Below are 26,004 nucleotides of genomic sequence, written 5' to 3' on the forward strand. Positions count from 1 at the left end.
CTCCTAGCTCGACGCCCATAGCAACCAACCATCCGTCAGCGGCTGTCTTATGCCTACCTCGCGATTCGGACCGCCTCCTCGACCACCTGCAAGCGGCGCAGTCCTGTCATCCTCTTAGATCGCTAGGAACGTGCTGCGGACAGATCCGACGGATATGGTTCATGTCTCTTAGGGCCCCATTAGAACCCCCAACAATCCCTCTTCTAAGAGCGCCCTCAACGCCGCCATGAGCCTCGCCCGCGGACCTCCGAGGCGGTGGTCGTTGAACGATACCTATGGTTAGTTGGTCGTCTGTAGCTTGCCTAAGATGGGTCGGAGGAAATTGCTGGCAACTTGGAAGCTGACAATCTTTAATTCTCGTAGGCTTCATCGCGACGTTCTTTACGTGCCAGACGCGAGCCTACCATCGCCGAGCGATTGCGAGATGTGGAGCAATTCGGCCGCTGTCGCGACCTCTATCGGAAATACAGCGCGTCGATGCGGCGCGGACTTGCGGTGGTGTTAGGGGTTCCGCGGCTCCATTCCCGCCGTACGCCCGCCACTTCCACACGTATTTTGTCACGCACATCCCATCTTCGTCGCTTCACCCCGATTCGCGAGCTCCGATCGGTCCTCACCACAACTTGCCGCGCTCCGCTGCGGCGCCACATACCTCCGCCACCGGCGCCGCTCCTGTCTCCCCGCCAAACCTGCCGTCGAATCGCGATCTGACCGTCGTTCGCATCCCCCTCCGCAGCGCCAAGCACCACTTCGGCGTTGCGGAATCCAGGGGCTCCCGGCCTAGCAATGAGGATACCCACCAGGCCGGCACCATCGACATGCCTGCCTTTGCGAAACGCGGCCCTATCAGTCTCGTTAGGAACGCCATGAAGAAGAGCGGCGAGGCGACATCGGCCGACAGTGCCTATGGAGACCCTCAGATTTTCTACTTCGCCGTCTTCGACGGCCACGGAGGCACCCAGTGCAGCGACTTCCTCCGGGACGAACTCCATGGCTACATAGAAGAGGCCGCTAAAGAGTTCGAGCTGAAGAGTAGCCTACGGTTACCGCGCAAGGGCCACAGGCCAAGTACAGAATCGCCCGAAGCATCGGCCCGGGCCGTATCAGATTTCGAGGCCGGCGGCCGGAAGAAGCTGGAGGGGCTGGATATGGAGAGCCCGGAGGCTGTCGCGGCGAAGGCCCAGATTCCCGAAATTGACAAGCACGGCGCGATTCACGGAGGAAGACACCACCATAGCGCGATCAAGGGTCACCACCCCGTGCCAGCCGAAGGTTCCGAGTCGAAGGCCTTGCGATTGGAGAGGGAGCTCGTGAAGGAGTACAGGAGCACGGTGGGCGGGTATTTTAGGCGTTTCCACCCCACGCACTTCCGCTCACACCACGACTCCCACTCGCCCGAACCGCCGGTCACCGTCGAGGCCGTCCTCACGTACGCGTTTCTCCGCGCCGATCTCGACTTCGTCTCGGCCCAGGCCCGCAAGCCGGACCCGGACGACCCGTACGTCAGCGACACCGCGCTGAACCTGGACGAGGTGCTCGGCAGCCCGTACCACATGCCGCCGTCGGGGCAGGGGATCGGCGGGCGGACGCGGTTCAAGGGCGGCTCGACGGCGTCGGTGGCGCTCATCTCGACGCCGACGCCGGCGCCGTTCTGGCACCCGGCGGCGACGTCGACGCTGCTGGTGGGCCACGTGGGGGACACGCGCATCCTGCTGTGCGAGACGGCGACGGGGCTGCCGCGGCCGCTGACGTCGGACCACCGGCCGAGCTCGCCGAGCGAGTCGCACCGGCTGCGGCGCTTCGCCACGTCGTTCGTCGCCGACTCGTTCGGCGAGGAGCGCATCCAGGGCCTGGCCAACTCGCGCGCGTTCGGCGACGTGGCGTCGAAGCGCCTGGGCGTGTCGGCGGAGCCCGACATCGCGCGCGCCGAGCTCGGCCCGGCCCAGTACAGCTTCCTCGTGCTCGCGTCGGACGGCGTGTCGGGGACGCTCGGCGACCAGGAGATCGTCGACGTGGTGAAGGAGGCGCGCACGCCCGAGCAGGGCGCCCGCGACGTCGTCGCCTACGCGACCGAGGTCAGCGGCGACGGCGACAACGCGACCTGCCTGGTCGTGCGGCTCGGCGGCTGGGAGCGGCGCAGCGAGGGCGGGCTCGGCAGCCTAGGCACCAAGGAGGTGCGGGATTTCCGCCGCAGCGAGGCGCTCGACCCGCGCAGGGGGATACGGTGAGGAGGAGATACCTAGGGGGTTGGCCAGGGGGAGAGGGGGTGGGGCTGAGGGTGAGGGTGAGGTGAGACGGAGAAAGAGGCGATGCGCGGCGCTGAGATAAGCCCGAGGAGATAATGCGACGACGGGTGAAGGCGGGTTCGGAAAAAAAATAGGGGGAAGGGAGGGGGAAAAAAAAGGCATGGAGGGGAGGGGGGCAATCGGGAATAGACGGTCTAGGACGAAAGACGGCGCGGGAGGCGTCGGATCGACCGGCCTGGAGAATGGGCTGGCCGGCGTCGGCGGGGTGCTACCTACTACATTCGATATCACACACACACATACACACTCTGTTATGAGTCACCGGCAGACGGGGCCATTACTTTACGACTCTGACGGCCGCCGCAGAGACACATGATGCTAGCTAGATACGATAGACAGACAGACAGACGGACGACCGCCAGACCGCCCCGGCTGGCCCGCCGTCTCCGTAGCACTGAATGCAGGTATGCATGCGTGGGAAATCACGCTCTGCTCATCGTCGTGGCGTCGTGAGAAGACGGCTGGGAGCAGGGGGGGGTTACAGGGCAGGGAGTCATCAAAGGTCTGTCTCGGCTTGCCTACTCGGGAGCGACGTAAGCCGAGCGAGGCTGCGATGCGAGAGGGCGGGGGGCAGAGGGCGGTGCTGATTAGCCTTTTGCATTTCTTTGCCTCTTCTGCCTCCCCCCCCTCCCCCTCCTCCCCTACTTCCTCTCACGCTCGTATGCTCCCCCCCTCTTTGCTTACGACTACGACGCGCGCCGCACCTACGAATCACGGCAGCAGGGAGACCCCCGGGGGAGGGGGGGGGCGAGCGCGCACGAGAACTACGACGAAGCGGACGTCCGGCGGAGGGGCACGTGGAGAAGGAGATGGATGGGTAATTAGCGGCAAGGTCAGATTGCGGACGCGGAGCAGTACCGTGTATGAATGTGAGCGTGAAGTGTGTGTATGAGTGTGTGTGTCAGGTGTGTGTGTGTGTGTGTGTGTGCTGTAATGCCTATCGATTCCCAGCGCCGAACGTTTCGCATCCGTCCTAATAACGCCTGGCAGTAGTACGTCACCCAACGTGTAATGTGTAGTAAAAGAGGCAGTGAGCAGTAGTACGTTCGTTCCGCCGACCCCCTCCCTCCCCCGGCCGCCAGCCCCCCCCGACTCCTTGCCCCTCCGCGTCTACCCTCCCGGCTTCGTAAGGTGCGTGTTGACGTAAGTCTTTTTCCGACTCCCCCCTTTCCCCTCCTCCTCTTCCTCATCTCTCATCCCGACTCCCCCCTCCACCCATCTCGGGAGCGTACACTGGGGTGGCGAACTACGTAGAGGAATCGATCTAGGTAGAACCTAGAGCAGGCCGAGCGTGACCAGGTGAGCGGTTAGGTATGTAGGTATTAGGGAGGCGGACAAGCGAATTAGACGGGACGTGGAGGTAGTTAGTTAAACCGCTCGCCACCCCGGAGTTGGCTCACTACCCATCACGCTTAATAGTACCTCACGACTACCAAACGAGTAAGCCAGCCGACGAGACTGACTGAAAGCAACAAATGACAACGACGCCGACGGAATTCCAAGTCCCTGCAGAAGCGGTAGCAGCAGCTACGGGACGGCCCAGATGTGTAGCTGCCTTATGCGTTTCCGCAGCAGGCGGACAGCGGCTCCCGTCGCTGCTACCGCGACACGCCGAGTGCGTCGAGTCGCTTGCACGATTTCAACTCGAACTGGTCGGCGATTTTCATCTTATCCGGGTCGGGGAAGAACCAGCCCTGCGCCTTGTCGATGAGTTCGCGCTTGGTACGGACCTCGGTGTCACAGTGGCGTCGCAGCGTGCGCACGAACCCGACCTCGGCCTCCTTATCCAGCTGGCGGAACTTATAGTCGTTCCAGCCCGCCACCGTCGCCGGGTCTACGTAGTAGTCGACACCGAGCTTCGGCGTCGTCCGGTGCAGCGTCAGCGGCGGAACCGCCATCTCGAACGCCATCTTCGGCACCGCCGGCTGCGTCTCGCCGCTCGAAAAGAGAGACGAGAGTAGCGGGAACAGGAAGAGGAACAGGACCGGCAGTAAACTAATCAGCGTGTCCCATCCCGTCTGTGGTTGCTGCTGACCGTCAGCCTCACGGGGACGCCTTCGCGGGTGGCCGCCCGCCATCTGGTGTACGCGGAAACCCCTGTTGCCACCGATGTTGAATACAAATTGTGGGCCCGTGTCGAAACCTGCCATGCCAAGTTAGCGGTCCATACCTTGCTAGCTTTCTCAACCCTTCGCGTCCGCTCGCATGCTCGACTCCAACGACGGGGCAAGCTCTCGAGAACGAAGAGATGTAAGGATGCTGCTCACCGCCGAAAGGCCCGCCGAATCCGCCACCGAAAAACCGCTGGAACATCTCCTCCGGACTGATCTCCTCCTCGAACATGCCCCCACCACCAAACCCCGCTCCGGGCCCGGCTCCCCGAGGACTGCCGAAGCCGCCAAAGGGGTTGGCCGCCTGGGCCCTGGCGCTCTCGAACCGGCTATCCGGGTCGGTGCCGAAGCGGTCGTACTTATCGCGCTTGTCCTTGTCGCCGAGGATGCCGAAAGCTCTGCTCACCATCTTGAAGGCCTCGTCGGCGTGCTCGTGGCCATTCTTGTCCGGGTGGGTCAGCAGGCTCTGCTTGCGGTAGGCCTTCTTTATGTCGGAGTCGGTGCAGGTGGTGCGCACGGTCTCGAGGTCGAGGATGTCGTAGAAGGCGGTGGCCTTGCATCGGCGGATCCGCAGCACGGCGGCCTTCTGCTCCGGGGTATATTTGCGGTCCTGGTTTCCCTGGTTGTGCTCCCGCGACCGAGAGGACGAGCCGCCCGACGAGCCGTCGAAGCCAGAGGCTGTTGCGCTAGGCATGGCCGTAACAGCGCGCTCTTAGGAGAAAGTGTAGACGCGGATGGATGGATGGATGGATGGATTGACAGTTACAACTGGGCTGTCTTCGCAGGTGTGGTTGTCGGTGAGACGGCGTGTTGTCCGAAGAACGCCTAGGCAGACAGATACGTGTTGTATGCAAGGCTCCGATTGTTTATCCAGGATTGGAGGGCGTGGGGTGTAGGTGAGAACCTGTGTACCGCGTAAAGACCTGGTGATACACAGTACAAGGGCGTCGAAAAGAGAAAGTCGAGCGTCTTCGTCTGAAGAGAGAGCGGTAGGTGGAGATAGAGGTAGTCAGAGAGAGGGTTTTCTCTATTAGAATGGGTAGACTTCAAGCGACTAAGTAGGGGAGAACGGTCGGTTGCCTGGCCTTGATGGAAGAGGTCAGAGAGGGCTATCGCGTCGTAGTGGTGTCGTTGAGTGGTTTGGAGTCGAGGCTGAAGCGACAGAGGCGATAGGTCGTAAGTTGTTGCTGGTGTAGGATTCGACCAACACCTTGGTGTCTCTGTAAAGTGCCCAGGTGGCTTTTCCCCATCACCCGTGACGTGTGGCTAGTGGCGGTGATGGGCGGATAACCGGTATCAACAACACGCCCTCATGCATAAACTAGTAAATATCACTCAATTGAAGCCTCCACACTCTCCTTACATGGGGGTTTAATGCAGGTTGCATAATGCTCATAGGTACGTGCCTAGGTACCTTTGTACTGTGGACTTGAACCTGCAGGAACGAACCTGTAGTAGATCAGGTACCCAGTACCAGCATGATCTCTGGTGTGTAGCTTACGTAACAGGGAAATGGGTTAGGGAATTATGAGCTATGGTTGTGCATGCACAGGATGCATAACAGAGAGAGACAGCGTGAGCGTAGAGAAGTAGATACGTACACTCACCTCATGACCTCCCGGTCCAGAGGCCGGGAGAGGTTGCAGCAGCTAATGCTGTAACAGGCTTGGCTCTCTGGGAGGATGCACAAGCACAAAGAGCCTCAACGTTGAATTTTACAGGTATAACGCACAGTTCCGTCCTCTGTCTCACTCCCTGCGAATAACTTCACCTCGGACGGCAGTCCAACCCCCCGGAGCTGAAACGATTCTGTCTCATTCTCACTTCTGCTGCTTACTCCACAACCTCCTCCAGCAAACCCGGAGCTTGTTCGTCTTTCTCAGGGCCAATTGAGGCAAGAAGAAGCTGCTGGTAGCGGCCAGGTCGAGGTCCTACCAGCTGTTTTCCCCCGCCTTGCGCGCCATGGCCTCGCAACCACGGCCAGAATCACCACAACCACCTCAATCGCCAGAGCCACCGCGATCAGAGCCACCGGGATCAGAGTCGCCACTAATAATAGACCCGTTGGGAGAGCCCGAATCTTCTGTATCACGGATCGAGGAATGGGGTAGTAAGTACTCCTTGCCCTGCTAACCCGCTCCGCGGAATCCCGCCACATACCCCTGCATCGCCGGTTTCCTACTTGCTTTGCACCGCACCCGGGGCCCTGTGCTCCCCTCTCCCGTCCAGACACCACACCCGTCTCGTCTCGTCCCGTCTCAGCGCACGCGCCTAGCCTAGGCTTCCCTTGCGCCCCCGCTAACGGCGCGCTCCTCCTCCTCCCCTCTCGCGCAGACTCGCCGCTGCCGCCGGTAGCGCTGGCGACGCTGGTGGCGGCGCTGCACTTCCGGCCGCTGCAGCCGCTGCCGCTGGCGTTCGCGCCGGTGCTGCTGTTCGCGAGCTACGCGAACCTGCAGGGCTTCCGCGCCGACGGGGCCGGCGTCGCCGCCGCCGCCTCGGGCACGTACGCGCTGCTGTCGCTGCGCAGCCTGCGGCGCGGCATCGGCCGCCGCCGCCGCGCCCAGCCCGCCTACTCCTGGCGCTCCGTCGCCCGCCTCTCCGCCCGCGGCTTCGTCCGCGGCGCCGCCGTCGGCCTCGGCCTCGCCAACGCCATCGCCGGCGTCTGGGTCTACTCCACCGCCGACCGCGACGCCGAGCGCCGCGAGCGCCGCGACAACCCCCGCTGGGCCCGCTGAGCCACTCGTCCCTTCCCTCCCGCTTCCACTTCCCTGCCTTGGCGCAAGCGGGGAGGGGAGGGCAGAAGGGAGCGCGGCGGATCGGCCGGCGGACGAGCGGATGGGAAACGAAAGAGAAAGAGACGAGAAAAAAGTGATAAAATAAGCGGGATGGGATTGGGATGGGTGATTGGTCGGTTCGTTGGCTCATTACCTAGTTCGGCGTGCACGGCGAATGGTGAGGGGAGCAAGTAATACCTACAATGTGATGCAACGTTGTACGAACACTTCGACTACAGCTTTCGGAGTTTGTGGGTAACGGCTGTAAAAGCACTGTAAATATATGTGTGTGTACAGGAAGTCGGCGTGGGCGTATATCGAAGCATTGCGGCCGTCGACTGGCAATCGGACTTCTCATCTTCACATTCCTAAGCCTCTCGCCGTAGGACACGTATATATTTAGGGCGGTAGAGGTTTGTAATGCGACTCAACATTCCTGTTGCTTATGGCTGTCCTCCCTGGATGGGGCGTATCCCTTTGCGTGGACCATCCGTGTCTGCCAAATATCTTGTCCATCCATCTATGCAAACTGCTCTACTAGACATAGAAATCCTTTGCCTATTCCATGCCTGAGAAATACCCTCATATATACCGAATGGCGAGGAACGGATTCGGGGCCAAATAGAAAATCGAAGGGTACAGAAAAAGTATGATAAACTGTGCGTATTAATAAATCCTAACGCCAGGAGACACCTCAGCACTTGATACGTCTCCATAACCGCCCCGTCTGAATAGAACAGAAAAAAAAAAAAACAATCCCCTGGCGTATTTTGTATCCATTGAAGATGCGCCTTGTTACTTTTCCGGCCCATCTGTATTGCGCAGGTCTATGCCTCTTGATGCGGCTGATGCTAAGGTGATTGCCCAGAAATCTATAACAGCTTGCTAATCCATAGCTAAGCCTCGTCTGCTTCTCATCTCGGGGGAATATATAAAGAGATGAAGCCCTCCTGTCTATTTTTGGTGGTAAGTCTTCTCTGTGCTTCGTGGTGCTCCACCACTGCTGGCGGGGGGCTGCCGGCTGTCTCGGCTTAAGCCACGGTGATCATCAGAATCCTGGCGCTCGAGTACACCCAGACCGAAAGGGTAAGAGATACGACGACTACCATGCCGTAAAAGGTGCGGAGCGCATTAGGCGCCCGTTGTTGCCGGACAGTAGGACTTTGAATAGTGGTTGTCTTGAAGTCGGCGATGTATTCGACATCCGTCTCCCTGGCTTTGGGCTCGGCGAACTTGGTGTACTCTTGAATGATGCTGGGCAAGTCCCAGTCCTGAGTCTTGCGTAGAACGCCAATAACGCACCCGGTCCGGTGCCTTCCGTGGTTGCAGTGGACAAGTAGAGGGTAATTCTGTCGGTTGCTGATGACGGAGAGGATGGCCTGCATGGTATTCAGCGGGATGTCGGCCTTCTTGGTACCTGCCATGTCGAAGACTTTGTGATTAATGTGGTTATCGGCCATAAACTGAGAGAAGCCGTTCGGTAGACTATCTCTGCCGACCAGCGTGACGATAGTCTTGAGATGAAGATTCGCCAGGAAAGGATAATCCGATGCCTGCGGATATCCGCTTCGGTACAGGCCAGGAAGTACATTAGCGAAGTTGACGGGAGGCGTGCCAGATAGTTGGAGACGCCGTTCTCCGGTTATGTCCCTTGCTGAGAAATAGGACTTTTGGAACACCACATCTAGAGATCCCGTTTGGATACTAGGCACTGGATGTGGTGGCTGGGATAGCTCTTTCTTGTTATTGTCGGCCATTGTGGACAACCCGAGGCTCTAGCGAGGCTGGTCTGCGGTGGTCCTAATTTCGCTGCTGTAAATGGTACTCTGTGCCCCGACGCGCCCTAGACGGACGACAAATGATAGGTGATAGGAAGCTCCAGGTGGGATCAGACGTATGACTAGCGGAATGGCGATATAGCACTTGGCGTATTGGAAGCAGGCGGGAGCAGGAATACAACTGCTCAGTAAAACAAGAGTGTGGACGGATGGGTTGGCGGTCACGTAGCCGTAAATAAAGGCCAAAGAGGGAAGAGGCAGGAGGATTGGCAAACGTTCTATCGCCTGGGCTGGATCCGTTCTGTGATGCTGGATCACAGAGTTTCGAGACACTGCGACATGTTGGCGAGATGGAACAAGTATCGCATCTTCCGTAACCGTCGAGATGGTGATTTGGGGACAGTGGTGGTAAGTGGCGTCCAACACGGACAAGACGAGCGAGATGAGGTGCCGCCGAAGATGAGACCAGCGGGATTTTGGAAGCACGAGACGACCGTCGTGCCCAGAGGGAAAAGGGGCGTGTCAAGTGAGTGGTAGTTGAGAGGGAAAGGAAGAGAGAGAGAGAGAGAAGAGAGAGGGGGAGGGAGAACGTTCGTGTGTGCTGAAGAGAAAAGAGCGCCGCACTTCTCATTTAGGGGTCTTACTGGGGTAGGTGGATTCCGGTGGGGAGGAGAAGGGTGGTGGTGTGGGTGGTGTGGGTGGTTCTGGCATTGCCGCGTCAGTACTTTGGATACTGAAGGGAGTTGTGAATATACCTGCCTTAAGGCTACCTCCTCTGGCCTCGGGTTGGCTGCCCTAGGATGTACCTGTAGTGTATACATACGGACATGTATAGGCCGAGGCGCCTGTGAGGTACATGGTAGGTACCTACCTTTAGTATGAGCAGAGGGACCTACGTTAGCTTTGGGCTTGAGCGATGTAGATAGGTTAGGTACCTAGGTACATTACGTACCCAACTTTACGAGGGCACCTCGGGTAACTTCTTGGCCTCAGGTGAACCTAAGTGTGGGAGGTAGGTACACCGGTTATTCAAGGTACTACCTCCAGCCCGAGAAGAGGTCGAGGTAGGGAGGTACCTTAGGCATGCTTTGCCTGGTACCTAGGTTTTATAGGATGTATCCTACCCAGAGGCACATGTAGGTACCTTCTAGAGGTAGGCACCCACAGGTAGGTACCTACCTCTCCTAACCTTAGGTAGGTAGACACCTTAACATAATGTATATCGAATACCTATGCTGGCTTAGATATTGGAGATGGCAGACCGAAGATTAACCTGATTCGGATTCCGCCCTCAGCCACGGAGCCCGGGGGGTGCATCACCTGACTACCTGCCTGGGTAGGTAGGTATGCAACTCAGAATATCTCATTACGCGGCAACATTGCTGGGTTTCGTGGCGCGCACACGTATATGGACACATTGGGAGATAGCCTGGGCAGCTATGCCGAATTATACACCTGTCTAAGCTATGGTGGGTGCTGGAGCTACCTGAGGCTAGGGTATAGCTACCTGCGTCTAGTAATAGCCTTATGCTGCGTTATACATACCTCCTACCCTATATAGCCATCGAGGCATCCACCTGCATATATATTGTACATTGTCGGTTCCGTCCTCACAACTTCGCATAACCCGTGGGAGAATCGGGCTATCCCCCGAGTGTTAGGACGCGGACGACTCGGCTGGATATTGAATACCTGTTCCATTGACGCCGTGCGTCTGCAAGGGTGTGCCTGTTAGCACGTATGACTGTTAGCACGTATGCCTGCATTGTCGGTATAAGTATGCATCCTGGGGTGGATTGCCGCAAGTGCCTAGGAACTGGAGGGCACAATGTTATAGTATATGCACAATGTCGTCAATACATATATATATGTACCTTTGGGTTATGTAAGGGGCCAAAATGCTGCTAAAACTCCGGGCAGGTTAGCGCCAGATGGATCGAATGACGGAGCAACTTCGGATTAAAAAGGTCACTGCTCAGGTATTCGCTACCTGTTTACCTAAGTACCTGCCCACCTTATAGGTATAAGCAGAGGCCACAATACAGGTACCCAGGTACGTGACCTCCGAACAGGCGGAACTATTCCCCAATCGACGCAATGGATGCCGCTGAAATCTTTTTTCCGGAAATCACGAGGTCGTAGGGCTCCGACTCTCCCGCAAGCTGTCGTGATAGGAACTTCAGATGAGATACGCGCATCTCGAGCCATATAAATGTAGACGCGTCACGCATTCCTGCATCCCCTCATCCCCTATACAGCACATATGCGACCCGTCAACGCGGCACAGCAACTCGGCACGATGCTGGTCTCATCCCCGTACCACATTGTGTTCCCTCTCTGTGAGACCGAACCGCTCGACTCCTGTAACTTGACAGGTAGGACGAGATCCGTCTTCCCGATCCGTCCGACAAACATCGGAGGCGTGGATTTACTCCGATAGGTGATGGGCGTTCCATCCTGACTTGTCCCGTTCGATGGATGACTTGTCTAGGACCTTTTGGTCTGTGGCCTTTCGTCGTCGTCGTCGTCAGCTAACTCGCACGAAGCTGTCGAGCGGCATAGGTAGCTCCTCCACACAGTGTGGTGGATCATGACCTAGGTGTCACCGTTCTCTCTCTCTCTCTCTCTCTCTCTCTCTCTCTCTCTTTCTTTCTTTCTCCAGCCCTCTGCCTCTCGCGCTTTATATCCATTAGGAGAGAGTGTGTTGGTGCGCACATAGATATTGTCATCGTACCGGAGGGCTCGGTTGGTGACGATTTCGCCGTCCAACCGCAGAACCTCCGCATCCTTCGGCGGGATCCTGCGAGGAGCCATCAGCCAGCACTTGTTCGTTCCGACATCGCTTGCGACTGCCATCCCGCCCCAGTCAGCAGCGCCCGCGTGGTCTGGTGGGATTGCGTGTGTGTTTAGTCGGCCTCCTCTCGTTATCCTTCTCCCATGTCCGTAGTCTCATTTCAGCGCTGCCTCGCTGTGCCAACTAGGCAGCGTAAGGTCATTTTCTCGGCTCGGCCTGTGCAAAGTTGAATTTGCACTTTGCCGTAGCAGCAGACCCTCGAGGTATTTACGGCCCGCTGCCTCCTCACGATTCGAGACACCGATGGGGCTTAGTCGACACATCACGGGAGCAGAGACTTGCCTTTTGTTGTCGCAGCATCGTGTTAGCTTCACCGCGGAGCTTACAGGTGCCTTGCAAATCCTTCCCACCTCGACCTCTCTGCTGACGGCTTTTCCGAGAGGTGCTTCCTCGAGACCCAGGCCGTTGGACTGTGCTTCGCTCCCGTCTAGACATGTCCGTTCAAGTCACGAGATTCATTGTTGGTCCCTGGGCTGGCGGTCAGCGCGCCGTATTCGCGGGCTCGCTCGGTTCCGTGACTGCGGTTCTGCCTGCAACTCACCTGATGACGGGCTATACCATAGCGTCATCGCAAGCAAGTGCATTTCTTCCCTACACGGCTCCATGCAGGTACTATTACTAGCCTGCGCATATCAGCCTCGACGTCTGGCTTCGTCCCCGGCTTACTTCCGCCGGCCCACCACACGAGCTGCCAGCCCTACCTAGTCAAGCGACATCACCGTACTGACGACCGGTTACAACCGTGCCTGGTCACGCCGTCCATAGCGCCTGTGGGATACTTGTCCTCTATTCGCTTCTTTTAAATGGTGGTCAGACAGGCGTTGGAAAGCCGTCTTCGAATCCGCAGACCGTCAGACATGCTGACCGTTCCCATTTTACATCACTCGCAGGTTATGTTCCCAGTAGTAAGCCGAAGGCCAAGTCGTATTACGTCCTGCATCCATAACATCATCAAAGCAAAACCATGCGAAAGCACTATCCCACGCCCGTCTAAGAACCTTGCACCGAGCCGTACCCGTTTTCGTGGTGCCTAGCACGATGGAGAAGGCAGATTGAGAAACAAGAGAAGAAACAAAGTGACATGGTCCGATCCGCTTAGCGCCCCCCCTTTAGCCTCTGGAACCCCGCTGCCTTCCGCTCGAAGACCGTCTCGCTCATCGGTCTCGCCGGGACATCCTCGAGTGCCTCGTCGACGAGCGTGGCTACGTCCTGAGCGCACCCGAACGACAGGCTCCAGCCAGCACCGCCGTGTCCGTAGGAGTGCACGATGCGACTGTGTGTCCTGCGCAGTTCACGCTCTACTCTCACGTTCTGCCCCCTGAAGGGGCGGAGGCCCTGGGCAAACGGATATTCCGCATCCAGGCGGGCGTTTTCTAGCCCGGGCAGGAACTTCTCGCACCTCTCCCGCATTCTCTGGATGATGGGTGTGTCCAGCGTAAGGTCGAGATCCCACTCGTGTGGCTCGGTTATACCACCAATCACTAAGGACCAAGGAAAAACAAAGAGTCAGTATTTTTAGCTTGTCCGTGGGGATGAATCGGGAAAGGGGGAAAGTCGGAGTGGCGAGGCTTACGGAGGATGTTGTCATTCCTAGGCACGAGGAAGATGATTTCGTTGGCCGAATGAGCCGCGTCTGCCGTAATAGTCAAAGCGGCTTTGACTTTCGGGAAGGCCACTCCATCATTGATTACCCGGATCAGCCCACCTCTGATCGGATAGACGGTCTCGTCCCCCGCGAGGACTTGGCTCTCGAGTCCGGTGCAGTTGACGATGACGTCTGCCTCAAACCGTTCTCGTAGCGAGTCCTCGATCTCGAGCAGGTCATCCTTGATGGTCTCGGTCACGAGGGTGGCTCCTTTGCTCTCGACAAGCTCCATCAGCCACCCCATAGCCTTGTCGGTGTCGATGACCGGCGCCAGCAACTCGTATGCGTCGACGGCACCGTATGACGGGTCAACCCCTCTCTCGTCGGCGATGTCGATACCTCGGTAGAAACCTCGGACGCCGCTAGCCATGATCTCGGTCATCTTGGATAACTGGGCCTTGTCGGACTCTACCGTCTCGGGGAAGAAGAAGTCCGACGGCATCATGCGTACACCTGACGCTTCGCTTAGCGACGGGATGGAGGCAATCCCGTCCCAGATGTGATACGACGTCATGGACCAATGCTTGGAGTGGGCGAGGGAGATCTTGTCCGTGTGTTGTCCGCACACGGCTGGCGGGAATTCCCAGAGGGCCCCAGCTATCTGGGACGTCAGGCGCTGCTCGTCGCTTGCCCACGCACCGCTGACGATCGTGACGCGGTAGCCACGGTCAAGGAGCACCCATGATCTTGAAGAACCAATGTCAGCGTACTCTTCTTCTCTTCTCTCTAGCGCCTTCTGCTCTCAGTCGTGGTATGGGAAGCAAGAGAAAGTTCTTTCTCGAGCAGTTCCTAAAGACAACTGGCTCCTAGTAGTGCCGCCCACTTACGAGATCAGTCCCGTGACACCTCCCCCGACGATTAGAATGTGCGGGGATTTGCTACCAGGCCGTCGAAGGGGCTGGCCGAGCGGCGAGATATCTCTCCACAGGGTGAGCGGCATCTTGATACGTCTATAATTTTCTGAGAGTCTCGACTCGCTCGTGCGTTGGCCGAGAGGGCAAGCGAGTGCTATCGGGGGAATGAGACGAGTGTCTAGAGGGAAGCGATTGGAAGAGACGAGTTGTCTTGGAGGGACTGGGTAGAGCGTGACGGGGCCTGATGGAGATGAGAGATTCTCGACAGGACATGTCCAGTTATATACCACCCTCGCCATTCATAAATGCCTTCTTCCTTTTCCCTTTGCTGGCCCGCCATCCTCTCTCGGTAGGACACAGTGATACCTACGGCCGCACCTTACGCCAGCCGCGTTTCTATTACGAGCCGGCTTTCCCTCTTTCAGAAAAGTATGTGTGCGCCCACACTGCCCGCCTTAGGAGAGCACACTGCCATGCTAATCTGAGAAGGTGCTTATGTTGCGTGATCGGCAGGGCCAGTAAATCGTCATGGGAGAGAAGAAACCACCGTGTAATCCCATGCACTCTGCGCACACTTGGAAGCAGGGGGCTAGCCTAACACCCACTAGCACTGCTCGCCTCGTAGGGCTATTTCGCGCGTATCAACGGATTGCTTACAGGGGTGCCTGGTTAAGTCGATGAGCCTCCCGAGGCCTTGCTGCGTCACCATAGTCTGATCCCGCTAGTCCATGGCTATGGCCTTGTCGGTTCTCTGAGAGTTACACGCGAGTACAGCTAACTGACAGACAGATATTCCCCCGGATGCTCGATAGATTAGGACAGGTGCACAGACATGTATCATCGTGGGACGAACAGTCGGCTTTCATCCGAGTTCCCAACCGGGCTTCCCCCCCCTCTCTCTCTCGAAGACACGCAGTGACTCGAGTGCAAGGAATGCCACGCATGTCCCGGCCAAAGGATTGGCGGAACCTGACGTCGTAGTTGTGATGAGAGTACAGCTGTCTTGGATGGGTACGACCCCCGACTCTCTTACTGAGCAGCAGGGCTGATTTCGGTCGAGTTCACCGATGATGATCATGACAAGGGCCATTTGATCAAGTTAGTCGTGCTGACCGAGACTATACTTCCCGGCAGCCCGCCAATCCTCACGTACACTAACACCATACCAACGACGTTCTTTCACGTCATCCTTCATGTCATCAGTGCTCGTACGATCTGCGGGTTGCTTCCGTAAACAATCTACTTCTGGACCTTCTCTCATCCCATAACGAGACGTGTGCTATGCAGCGAGTAGCTACATTCTCGAGGCGGAGGCGGTGAATTGCATCCGTACAACTGCAGTGAAATTGACTGCCGTGGTCACAACCCCCCTCCTCCCCCATCCCTTTGCCCCGAAATGGCGGAAATTGTGCGATAAGTTGGCCATAGCCGCTGGTCACTGCATATAGCCTTCTCGTACAGACCAACAATCATCCCATGCGATGGGCTCGTTTAGGAAATCGGCAATGATGACAAGGTCCACGTTGGGGAAGATGGCGGCTGCGCCAGACAGATATCCCACCGACTTACTACACACACCAGGCGGTCGAACGATGATGCTCTCCCTCCTGGGCGCTATACCGCTGACTCGGTGTCACCACCGGGGGGGTCCGCGTCGTCGGGGCTTGTGACTATGCACGCCTAGTAGCTAGGACCGAGCCGGTAGATAAGCAGCTGGCGGCGCCGGGGACCTTCCAGCTTGCGGCTGCAGGCCCGCCGGTCGAGCCGATCCGACGGATGGGGCCTGCAAGGGGGGTGGGGGTGACATATCCGGTCAGAGTCGGCTAGGTACCGTTGATTTTCAGCCTCGATTCCAGCGACCGTCACTGTCAATCGTCCGCTATCCTGTCAGCTCGGTCCGACTCATACTGTCTTCCCTTCCCTTACACGACGATGGACTTGTCGCTCGAGGGCTCAGGTTTAAGGAGAGCTTCCCATGGCGTCCGGACCTGCCCTCAGCGCCGCCTCCGGCGCCACCACTAAGCGCGCGTGGCTGACTCTGGTCGGCCTCCCCCTCCCGCGAGTGTGATCATCGGTGCACGACAGGCTTCGATAAATAGGATTCATCGTCGTCACATCTCACATCTCCCTAACCTTCACCGAGCCTCGCGAGCGGTATTTTACTGATGCATCGCATTGGCAGCTGCCCACGGCGGTGTCTTCATTAGCCAGCCACTCTGTTCGGCGGAAAAGGGCTCACCGACCAGTGACAAACAAGGGGCGTCCGGGTCTGTGTTGACCACTCGCGCGATAGTTCCGCGGCAGTATTTGCGGATTGGCGCTCCCCCCCCCGAAGACAAGACCGATCCAGCAGCAACGTAACCTGTTTCAACTGCGCTATCTTCTGCCCGTTGGTGGCTGCGATGCGCAGCGGTTCGGGTGGAAACTCGACGGACCGTCCCCGGCTAGCGCACCCTAAGACGGACGGCGAGCGAGAAGGGCGCATGTAGGTAGGTAGAAGAAAGGAGTCGAGGCGACGGCGGGACGTAGGGGGCACCGATGCGTCGAGCCATTGTTCACGAGCTCTCACATCTCACAAATCTGCCCGAGAACTGATCTCCTTCGCCGCGATCAAACTCCCCGCCGTGTTGGGAACCCAATTCGCTGTGCTGGTTGCGCCCACATGCCCGCCCCCGTGTCGAATGCGCCTCGGCGATTTCTCAGTAGGATACAGTAATATCGCCTCGCCGCCGCCTGTGGCACGCGTTGGCAGACGCCAAATTACCGGCGGGTATAGACGGGGCCACGACCCGACACCAGAATGACACCTTACGTACGTACGTACGTATGGGCGGTCAGATATGTGCGCATCCCGCTGATCTGCCAACCCTCGCAGCCCAATAGCCTCGTCGAAGGGAGAGGGGGGTGAGGAGGGGAAGGGGGCGTTGGACGTCTTTTTTGTCGGTGGGCTTTGCTATGCACGTGCACGTCAACCCGGCCTTGACAGCCAGCCCTGGCAAGGGCCTCAACAACACCTAGGTGTGGCGCGCGTCGACGAATGGAGCGGAGCGCGGCGGGACCATCCGGGGCGGCCGCTCCGTCTCGCAGACAAATAAGCAACCTGTCGTCGCTGTGGTGATGTTGCTGGTTCGAGATACCGGTGAAAATGCGGGAACCAGGCACTGCGACGACGGTCGAGTGCTGGCGGCTCTGTTGGCGGGGGGTGCATGCAGCCAGCTACTGGTGCGTTCGCGTATGTACTGACGAGCATATACGAGAGAGACCTATCGTAAAAGATGGTCGCCGGCCGCCCGACGAGTAATAATGGCGCGCCTCCTTACAGTGCCGAATTTGGGGGGGGAGGGGGTGGGGAGATGGTGAGGGCGATTGGGGGGAGGGGAGGAGGAGGATCTCTCCCCTCTCAGGGTATGGAGAGAGGTCACGATGTCGACGCCGTAGACGGCCCGTCTCTCATAAGACGTCGTCCCCCCCCCCCCCCCTCCCCCCCACACACGGGCGGCGGCCACGGTCATCTGGACCGCGGTGAACAACATACCTACATACGTGCAGCCCATGCCTACCTATATCCTACCTTAAGAATATCACCTACGTCTACCATCTATGTATAGAACCCATGTGCCGGTACGACTCTACTAGACGCTGCTGCTGACCGAGTCGATGTCTAGGCTCGTCTCTCTTCTTTTTCCCCCTCCGGCTCTAGTTTTGGCAGGGATCGATGGCGGGGAAGGGATTTCGACTTGGTGTCTTCGACTCGAAAAACATGGCCTGATTCTTCTTCGTCGGTTTTTCTTTTTTCGTCTCGAGCAGGCCACCCCCCTCCCCTCCCCTCCTCCCCTCCCTTTTTCCCGCCTACGACCGTTTGCGTGCCGGATAGCACGGTGGCCTTGCCCGCTTACCTGGGCCGGACATACACGGGCATACGGGTGAGCCCGAGTAGGCTGCAGGACTCAGGTCGCAACCGAATCGCACAGAGTCGATTGCGGTTACATGCAGCTCATCGCGTCCTGTCGCGACCTGGGTCTAACCGGGTTCGGGGTGGCAGCCATATAGCATAGGGCTGCATCTTCCATGCGCGGCTGCCCCCCCCCCCCCCCCCCTCCTTTCGGGATCTCGATCCATCCCTTTTCACGTGCCGGCTTCCGAAGTAGGGCCTGGCGGTGTCGGTTATCTGTCGTGTATAGGTAATAAAATCCACGGGTGGCTGGGACCAGGATCGCTGAACAGGCTCCGTCTCGAGGATGGGTTACCTCTGCGCGCGCGCACGGCATATGCAGCTCTTGCTCAGAGCTGCGACTCATGCCAGCGGGCTACACATACCTATATACCGCCTCGCGTGCCGCCAGGGTGGCCGCAGGCAGGTATTACACCGATGGACCGACGCGCGAAACAGGACAGAAACCGGGTCTCACGCCGGGTGCGCGCAGCAGGGTTTATCAGGTTATATCAGATTCCCATCAGGTTATGGATGGGGAGGGCGGGTTGGGCGCGTCATGACCTGCCGCACGCGCCGGGGGAGGGCGGGAGGGGAGTAAATAATCTGGCATTGCCTAATCGAGATATATTATATTACCTGCCTACATGGAGACGCATATATGTATACTTATTGTGTAGGTATATATAAGACATGACGCATGGCGCATCCGGAACGGGACGGTCTCGTCGGCGTCGTACGGCCGTCAGTCGCCTGGTCGATCAGCTAGCTACATGCCTCCTCTTGTCCCCCCCGTCCCCGCCTCCCCCCCTTGCCTGAGGAGGAAGAGGGGGTGAGAAGAGAGAGAGAGATAAGAAGGTGATTGGAGGGAGGCACGAGGGAGGAGGGGACTGGAAGAGGGAAAATGGCAAAGAGACGCTGACGAAGCCGGCTATAAATATCAATACATTCATAAATATACGTAAATGGCTGGGTGGCCCGCACAGGACTGACGCTGCGCGCTTGCACGCACGCAGGCAATGCTCATCCGCGTGATGCTGAAGCGGTGGAGCTCGCTCGCGGCTTTTCAGCTAGCGGCTTTGGCGGTGATGCTGCTTCGGCGCTGCGGCTCTGGCGCCACCGATCGCTGGGCCGATAGTGCGATGGCGAGGGACGAGGATTTCAGACAGCGTCGTGGGTGGCTTTCGGGATATCCAATCGCTCGTTTCGGCGTTCGGTTTTTTTCTTGTTCTTTTGCTTCTCTCTCTCCATCTATCTATCTCTCTCTACCTCCCCTCTCTCTCTCACACACACACACGCATGCACACTCGCTCTCTTGTTCCCTAACTCCACTCAGCGTCGGACACGCGATATACCTAGCTGGGTAGGCATTGCGTATTGTCGGGTCCCCAGCACCACCGTGCGGGAGCGTACGAGGGGAGTGCGAGGGGCCAGGGGACGAAGAAGAAGAGGAGGAGGAGGGGGGGGCGAAAGGTTAGGTAGGTGTTCTACCCCTCCTCCGCCCTCCTCTCCCCCACCCCACACACCAACGGGATGGCTGAGAGGGGCGCATACCGGCCAACCGACCGCCGGTGGTGTACATGAGGGGCGAGGACGAGGTACATGGGCATGCCGCACCAGGATGTTGCCATTTGAAGTATAGGCGGCGTGCGTCTTACTACGTGCGTCTGTACCGCGGCCTCACACGTGCCCCGCCATCTGATTTTTTTTTTTTTGCCTGGGTGTTGCCGTCGGCGGTGCTGGGCGACATACCAGCTGAGGTATCTGTCTCTGCAGAGGTACCTGATCTGGGCCTGTCAGTTTGGCGGGTTGGGTGGCTGAGCTCGCGTATATTAGGTACGTCTTGCCGCTTAGCCGCTGGCTGCCGTGTAGGTGATGTATATTACATCATGTACCTACCTAGAGCCATCTACCTGATCGGCCTGTCCATTTGCCCCCCCGTCCATTTGCTCATCCCATTCCATCCATCCCGCTCACTCCTCCACCACCGATACGTCCACGCACCTCGCACACGCACCACGCACCACGCACCACGCACACACAGACACGCAGACGCAGACGCACCGACGGCGCACACCGACCGCTCCAAGACGTCGTAGTAAGTGAACCGTCTACCTCGGTACCTGCGAGGCCCCTAGTCTAGACCCGACCGCGTCGCCCAGTGAGGCATATCGTGGGCGCTAGCTGCGGGCGTTGGCTACGGGCGTTGCGCGAACATGGCCTCCTCCCGCTTCGGCTTCGGCAGCTTCCTGCTGGTCGTCGCCGTGCTCCTGGTCGCGATGCCTGGCAGGGCGGCCGCCTTTGGCGCCGGCAACATCCCCTCCATCGCCCAGGTCGAGGGCCACAATTGGCGCCACGGCGACATCGAGGACATGCTCAAGACCATCGCCTTCCTCCACGGCAAGAAGTGGTCGACGCTGATGGTCGGCCGCACCTACTTCGGCAACTGGCTCCGCGACTACTCCCAGGCCATCGACGTCTCCAGCCTGAAGGGCGTCAATGCCGCCACTCTCCGCATCCTCGTCTGGGTCCTCTCTTTTCTCGCCAACGGCTACGCTACCGAGGAGTTCGAGGTCACCGAGGAGCGCCTTGGCGTCTACCGGCCTGAGGAACACATCGACAACCCCCTCGGCTATGCCGAAGGCGTCGACGCAAGGACTTTCGACAAGCGCCTCCGCGGGCCTGTCATGCCTATCGAGACCGAGATCGACATGCGCACCGGCATGAAGAACTACATCGCCAACGAGCAGGGGAACTGGGCCACAAGCGCCGGCTACCTCCGCTTCAGTCTCGGCCGTAGCATCCACTTCGGTAGGCTGTACTGCCACGGCTCCCACGGGAAGGGCAAGGAGGACGATCTCTGCGAGGCCTTGCGGTGTCTCGGCCAGGCGCTCCACTGCCTGGAGGACTTCAGCGCCCACAGCAACTACTGCGAGCTAGCTCTGCGCGAGATGGGCTACCACGGCGTTTTCACCCACTGCGGGTCTGACTCTGAGATCACCCTGCGCGGCCGTCGCGTCTTCCCCATCGTAACGGGCACGTTCGGCGGCGTCGATTTCCTGCACTCCGTGCTAGGCGAGGCCAACGACCACTTCACCCAGTCCGAGGTCGACCAGCTCGACATTGCCCTCAAGAACTCGGAGCAGGGCGCGACCAAGTCGTCGGGCGGTGGTGTCGCACGCGGCCTCGGCAGCAGCGCCGGCGATTTCATATCCCTGGTGAGCCAGCTGCCGGGAATCGGTGGTGGCATGGCTTCCGAGGCGCGCAATCTGAAGCGGATGGCAGAGGACCAGCGGAGGAGCAACGAGATGCAGGGGACGCGCGACGGGACGCGGGCGAACGCCAACGTAGTGCCCGGCATGAGCGAGAACTTCGACCCGGTCAAGGTGTCGAGGCAGATCTACCCCATCCTCGAATTCCGAGACAAGATCGTCAAGGCGATCAACCGGGGGATCTCTAAGGTGCCGGGTCTCGAGAATCTGCTCGAGCACATCAGCGAGACCCTCACCGCCTTCGTCCTCGGCCTGCTGGCGCCCTTCATCCGACCCATCATCAACGCTGTTACCAAGGTGCTCAAGGACGGATCTTCGGGCGTCATTAATGCTAGCGCCCATTCGCAGCTGGAGCCCTGGAAAAATCCCCGTTGCACCGATCCGACGCACTCGATGCTGTCCAAGGACCACTTCACTAACGTGTTAAACCCGTGCGCTGGGCGGGTCGCCGCCGAGATTCTGCAGTACACCGTGCCGTACGTACCCTGCCCCTCGACCCCCCCCCCCTTCCCGCTATGAGCGCGCCGCTAACAGAATGGCTTCTCCCCCCCTCTCTCCAGACGCGTCCTGTACGCTTGGGACAACCCGGGGGTGCCCGTTGACGAGGTTGTAGACGACGTGCTGCACGCGCTGCACCACCCGGCCATCCGAGACGAGCGCATCGAGATCCAGCGCGACATGTTCAAGACGGTGCGCAAGTGGGCGGACGAGTACGGGCGCGGCCACGACATCAACCGCGTGCTCGGCTCCGAATCCGTGCGCAACGGCAAGAACCACAGCCTCACCAGCCAGAACAAGGGCCACTCCCACGGCGGCGGCATCTTCGACCGCGGCTTCGCCGAGCAGCCCGGCCACGGCCGCCCCAGCGGCTCCCTCTGGTCGCAGTGCGCGACGAGAGACCTCGACGCTATGGGCTCGGTCTCGGCGCGCCCTACGTCCTCGCATTCCCCTCAGGGCGGCGGGCGGCCCCCCGCCGCCAGCCCCCCCAGCTACGGCTACCACCAGGCGCCACCCGCCGGCGGCCCGAGCCCGTACCAGGGCCAGCCATATGGCCAGCCGTACGGCCAGCCCCAGGGCTACCAGGCTCCACAGGGCTACGGCGCGCCGCCGCCGCAGGGCGAGGCTGCGTCGTACTACGGCGCCGCGTCGTCGCAGCCGCCCCAGGGCTATCCCGGGTACGGCGCCCAGCAGCAGCCGCCCCCGCCGCCGGGAGGCGGGTATCCGCCCTACGGACACCAGCCACAGTGGGGCAGCGGGTACGGAGGGCGGCCGTATTGAGGGGCGGTCTCATGAGATAGGAGAGATTAGCTGGCGTAGCGTGCAGGTTGCTCGGTGCGGTGTGGAGTTCCTGCGGGGTGGGTCAAGGTAATATGGTAGGGGTCTGTTCTGTAGGCACCGAGGTGCGGGCGTTATGATCATGTACTGGAGGGGGGGGGAACTGGATTCTACTATTTCTAAGGTGTCCTAGCTATCTAGGTTTGGGGCGGAGATGAGGTATGAGATACGGTGATACGTAAAGGCGTCCTGCGAGGAACTCCCTACCTCGACTTATCCGGTGTCTGTTTGGGGGCGGGACGGGACGGGACGTCGGGGAGCAAGGGGTTGTAGGTGCCGGCCCGGATATTGCTATGGACATTATGTGGAACGCGAGGATATGACGAGTCAACGAAAACAACAATAAAGCGGGAGGTATGTATACCTATTGGGGGCATGGCTAAGGGTCTATTTATACCTGTATCTACTACGCGATCGACTTATTCCCCCCTTTTCTCTATCGCTTTCTTCTTCTGCAGGTAATGGAGATCAGAAATCAAAAGCCAATATAAAGTCGCCGCACAAGACTTAATCTTCGCCCAGCAACCGTCCCCTCCTGAACGGCTCCACGAGCTGGAAGTCGACGCGAGGCGGCAGCTCGTCTTGGCTCCAGTACGTCATCGCGTACCTAAGCCAGTGCGCGTACGTCCCCGCTACGTTGTCGGAGCCTTCGTTGTCTCTCCACAGCGAGCCCAGCGTGCAGGGGCATACCCGGAGGATGATGCCGTGAGCGAGCTTGAAGCCGAAGCTACGCTGCAGGCACGCCTCGACGATCTCGCGCGCCCGCCGCTGGTCCGGGGACTCGGCCGCGCCCGGCTCCGGCAGCCGCAGCGACATGAGATCGTAGGCGAGGCGGCCGTCCCAGCCGGTCATCTCGTTGACGAGCTGGGCGCCGACCTTGGAGTCGATGGCGTAGATGTGCTCGACGGCGTACCGCGGGCCGTCCCAGCCGCCCGCGTCGTCGACGAGCCCCATCACCGCGGTCATTACGTGGCCCTGGATGACGTAGTCGGTGAGCATGCGCGAGACCTCGGCGGGGCCGATGCGGACGCCGCCGGGCTCGTCGATGACGAAGGAGCCGCCCATGAGCGGGGCGCCGCGCACGAGCGGGCTGGCGTGCATGCCGTCGGTGCTCGTGCGGCCGCCGTCGGCGGCCCAGAGGGCGAGGAGGAGGCGGTGGCAGCGCTCGAAGAAGGGGTTGGCGGGGAGGGCGGCGAAGCAGAAGTTGGCGAGGCAGCGGGCGTCGCGGTCGGCGGGGTGGTCGCCGCTCATGGCGTAGGCGAGGAGGCGGTAGGGGGAGGCGGGGTCGGCGACGGTGGCGCGCCAGAGGGCGTCGAGGTCGCCGATCTGGAGGAAGCCGGCGTCGGCGTAGACGCCGCCGTGGCGCAGCAGCAGCGGCCAGCGGACGAGGTCGGAGCGGTGCTGGGCGGCGTAGCGGCCGGCGAGCGTGCCGTCGGCGAAGGCGCGCGGGAACAGCGCCGGGTCCCGCGCGTCGACGAAGCGCGCCGCGTGCAGCGCCGACCCGTCCACCAGGTCCACCACCCGCACCGCCCACCCCCGCGGCGCCAGCCGCCGGTGCCACGCCCGCACGTTGCGCCGCAGGTACGCCGCCATCGCCCCGTACCCCGCGTCCCAGAAGAACCACACGTTCTTCGCCCCCGCCACCGGCAGCCGCGCCGTCCCCAGCTCCGCGTCGACCTCCGCGTCCGGCCGCAGGTCGAGCTCCGACGCCGGCAGCGCGTGCACGCCCGCGGGAACGGGGTACGGGTACGGCGGCTCCGGGATGCTGCTGATGCTGCTGCTGCTGCTGCTGCTAGCGGCGTCGGCGAGGGTGCTGCCGGTGCCCATCTTGGTCCGCTGGCTTTCTCGCGGCTGGCCTGGGCGGCTCGAGCGGCGTTTTGGCGCTGGGGTTGGTTGGTGGTAGGCTCTCCGGTTCTATTTTAGTGTAGGTAGGGGTTTGGGTCTGTTAGCGATTCGCGTGCTCAGAGCGAGATACCCAAGTAAACTGTGCTTGGTCTGATGTTGAAGTCGTCGATTTGCTTGCCGCGCCGGCTGCAGGGACGTCTCGTCTGCTCGTCACTCTTATATAGCCTCTTGCCCGTCGCGTCCTACCCATCGTCAACCCACGGTGCGGTCGCCACTGCGTCCGACTCGATGCAACATGCTGGCGAGAATGGGGGACGTGTTTTATGTGTCTACGGCTCTCTGTCTGCACAGCGTGTTGTCGCTTTTGGTTGGAGCAAGGGGGGGCCGTTATCTTCGGGCACTTCCGGCGTCCGAAAGGAGCCAAGGTCCGCCCCTAATCGTGGTTGACTCAGGATGACCGTCATTCACGTGACCGCGGGATGCCGAGCATTAGCGCACCACCCCATGCCCTGCCACACGCGTGGGCGGAAATCGCACCCCTGGCTCCGACGGGATCCCTACCGGAAGGGAGCCATCGATGGGATGCGCTGTGATGGGGGCGGGCGGCGGCTCTGACTAACCCGACTGGCACACACTCAAGGGAGGACGAGCGAGGGGGGAAGTGGTGGTTCACTACGGGGCTCGAGATAAGCGCGCAAAGGAAAACTAAACGCAGGTTTTGGGAGGGCCGACGTTAGGGGTTCCTTGCGGCTCGTGGGAGGGGGAGAGGAGCGAGAGGGGAGTTGAGTGATACTCACGGTTAGGTCTCGTTACGGGTTCTATACCGAGGTAAGTAGGTATTATCTAGGTATGCGGTGCTTGTGTGGGCATTGCTCCGCTGGTCGAACTCCCCACGCTTTCGGCAGTTCCTCGACCGTCATGTCCGACTGCCTCAAGAGGAGCGCCATAATATATCCGTATAGCGCCTCGTGGGAAGATGTAGGTATCGCGAGAAAGCGGTGCCGATAAATTCTTTAGTTGGCGGGACTCGCACCAAGGCGATGGAAACCGTCGGCCAATCAACCGTGGCGGGTTCGTCGTGGTGTGCCCAAATAAGTAAGTGGACTGGGGATGACCACGGAGGTAAGTAGAGAGCATTGGTGATGGACGCGCGGTCGAACGACGTTGTGCTGACCTGTGTAGGATTTAGCTAGGTGGACTTCGACGGCATGGATACCTAGTTGCTCCTGCTAGGCCTTAGGACAACACTATGGGTATTACATTAACGGGTATTCCGCGACGCGATGTCGGTCCCGTCTA

At 59.7% G+C, this 26,004-nt stretch overlaps 7 protein-coding genes across 7 annotated transcripts; 3 read left to right on the forward strand and 4 right to left on the reverse strand.

Annotated features, from left to right (window-relative positions):
• The first annotated feature begins 117 nt into the window (after nucleotides 1–117).
• On the forward strand, nucleotides 118–2,317 carry GGS23DRAFT_237398 (protein serine/threonine phosphatase 2C). The gene is made up of 2 exons (XM_051512122.1): nucleotides 118–278; nucleotides 364–2,317. The coding sequence occupies exons 1-2, from the start codon at nucleotides 227–229 to the stop codon at nucleotides 2,226–2,228; spliced, it is 1,917 nt and encodes a 638-aa protein (XP_051369159.1). The 5' UTR covers nucleotides 118–226; the 3' UTR covers nucleotides 2,229–2,317.
• A 1,083-nt stretch (nucleotides 2,318–3,400) lies between these two features.
• On the reverse strand, nucleotides 3,401–5,624 carry GGS23DRAFT_581445 (DUF1977-domain-containing protein). Its single transcript, XM_051517186.1, has 2 exons — nucleotides 4,574–5,624; nucleotides 3,401–4,449 (listed from the first exon to the last, which is right to left on the reverse strand). Exons 1-2 carry the CDS (start codon nucleotides 5,109–5,111, stop codon nucleotides 3,905–3,907), a joined length of 1,083 nt encoding a protein of 360 aa, XP_051369160.1. The 5' UTR covers nucleotides 5,112–5,624; the 3' UTR covers nucleotides 3,401–3,904.
• Nucleotides 5,625–6,239: 615 nt separating this feature from the next.
• Nucleotides 6,240–7,488, forward strand: GGS23DRAFT_237422 (uncharacterized protein). Its single transcript, XM_051512124.1, has 2 exons — nucleotides 6,240–6,527; nucleotides 6,752–7,488. The coding sequence occupies exons 1-2, from the start codon at nucleotides 6,380–6,382 to the stop codon at nucleotides 7,150–7,152; spliced, it is 549 nt and encodes a 182-aa protein (XP_051369161.1). The 5' UTR covers nucleotides 6,240–6,379; the 3' UTR covers nucleotides 7,153–7,488.
• Nucleotides 7,489–8,113: 625 nt separating this feature from the next.
• Nucleotides 8,114–9,116, reverse strand: GGS23DRAFT_237418 (tyrosine phosphatase family-domain-containing protein). The gene has a single exon (XM_051512123.1). The coding sequence runs from the start codon at nucleotides 8,946–8,948 to the stop codon at nucleotides 8,223–8,225; it is 726 nt and encodes a 241-aa protein (XP_051369162.1). The 5' UTR covers nucleotides 8,949–9,116; the 3' UTR covers nucleotides 8,114–8,222.
• Nucleotides 9,117–12,918: 3,802 nt separating this feature from the next.
• GGS23DRAFT_606949 (FAD dependent oxidoreductase) lies at nucleotides 12,919–14,408 on the reverse strand (the record flags this gene model as incomplete). The annotated part of the gene is made up of 3 exons (XM_051519973.1): nucleotides 12,919–13,304; nucleotides 13,397–14,154; nucleotides 14,296–14,408. The coding sequence occupies 3 exons, from the start codon at nucleotides 14,406–14,408 to the stop codon at nucleotides 12,919–12,921; spliced, it is 1,257 nt and encodes a 418-aa protein (XP_051369163.1).
• A 5,637-nt stretch (nucleotides 14,409–20,045) lies between these two features.
• On the forward strand, nucleotides 20,046–22,898 carry GGS23DRAFT_237570 (heterokaryon incompatibility Het-C). Its single transcript, XM_051512125.1, has 2 exons — nucleotides 20,046–22,001; nucleotides 22,086–22,898. Exons 1-2 carry the CDS (start codon nucleotides 20,470–20,472, stop codon nucleotides 22,801–22,803), a joined length of 2,250 nt encoding a protein of 749 aa, XP_051369164.1. The 5' UTR covers nucleotides 20,046–20,469; the 3' UTR covers nucleotides 22,804–22,898.
• Nucleotides 22,899–22,963: 65 nt separating this feature from the next.
• GGS23DRAFT_581473 (uncharacterized protein) lies at nucleotides 22,964–25,164 on the reverse strand. Its single transcript, XM_051517187.1, has one exon. The coding sequence runs from the start codon at nucleotides 24,685–24,687 to the stop codon at nucleotides 23,368–23,370; it is 1,320 nt and encodes a 439-aa protein (XP_051369165.1). The 5' UTR covers nucleotides 24,688–25,164; the 3' UTR covers nucleotides 22,964–23,367.
• Nucleotides 25,165–26,004: the final 840 nt, after the last annotated feature.

The sequence above is a fragment of the Durotheca rogersii genome (assembly GCF_024521655.1).
Source record: "Durotheca rogersii strain YMJ 92031201 chromosome Unknown GGS23scaffold_24, whole genome shotgun sequence".
Classification (NCBI taxonomy): domain Eukaryota; kingdom Fungi; phylum Ascomycota; class Sordariomycetes; order Xylariales; family Xylariaceae; genus Durotheca; species Durotheca rogersii.

What these genes read in the sequence shown, in the direction of transcription:
- GGS23DRAFT_237398 (XM_051512122.1), top strand. Translation starts at nt 227, where the DNA reads ATGAGCCTCGCCCGCGGACCTCCGAGGCGGTGGTCGTTGAACGATACC. An exon ending in GTCGTTGAACGATACCTATG is followed by an intron (nt 279 to 363) that starts GTTAGTTGGTCG and finishes TAATTCTCGTAG; the next exon opens with GCTTCATCGCGACGTTCTTT.
- GGS23DRAFT_581445 (XM_051517186.1), bottom strand. Translation starts at nt 5,111, where the DNA reads ATGCCTAGCGCAACAGCCTCTGGCTTCGACGGCTCGTCGGGCGGCTCG. An exon ending in ATTCGGCGGGCCTTTCGGCG is followed by an intron (nt 4,450 to 4,573) that starts GTGAGCAGCATC and finishes TTGGCATGGCAG; the next exon opens with GTTTCGACACGGGCCCACAA.
- GGS23DRAFT_237422 (XM_051512124.1), top strand. Translation starts at nt 6,380, where the DNA reads ATGGCCTCGCAACCACGGCCAGAATCACCACAACCACCTCAATCGCCA. An exon ending in ACGGATCGAGGAATGGGGTA is followed by an intron (nt 6,528 to 6,751) that starts GTAAGTACTCCT and finishes CCTCTCGCGCAG; the next exon opens with ACTCGCCGCTGCCGCCGGTA.
- GGS23DRAFT_237418 (XM_051512123.1), bottom strand. Translation starts at nt 8,948, where the DNA reads ATGGCCGACAATAACAAGAAAGAGCTATCCCAGCCACCACATCCAGTG.
- GGS23DRAFT_237570 (XM_051512125.1), top strand. Translation starts at nt 20,470, where the DNA reads ATGGCCTCCTCCCGCTTCGGCTTCGGCAGCTTCCTGCTGGTCGTCGCC. An exon ending in ATTCTGCAGTACACCGTGCC is followed by an intron (nt 22,002 to 22,085) that starts GTACGTACCCTG and finishes CCCTCTCTCCAG; the next exon opens with ACGCGTCCTGTACGCTTGGG.
- GGS23DRAFT_581473 (XM_051517187.1), bottom strand. Translation starts at nt 24,687, where the DNA reads ATGGGCACCGGCAGCACCCTCGCCGACGCCGCTAGCAGCAGCAGCAGC.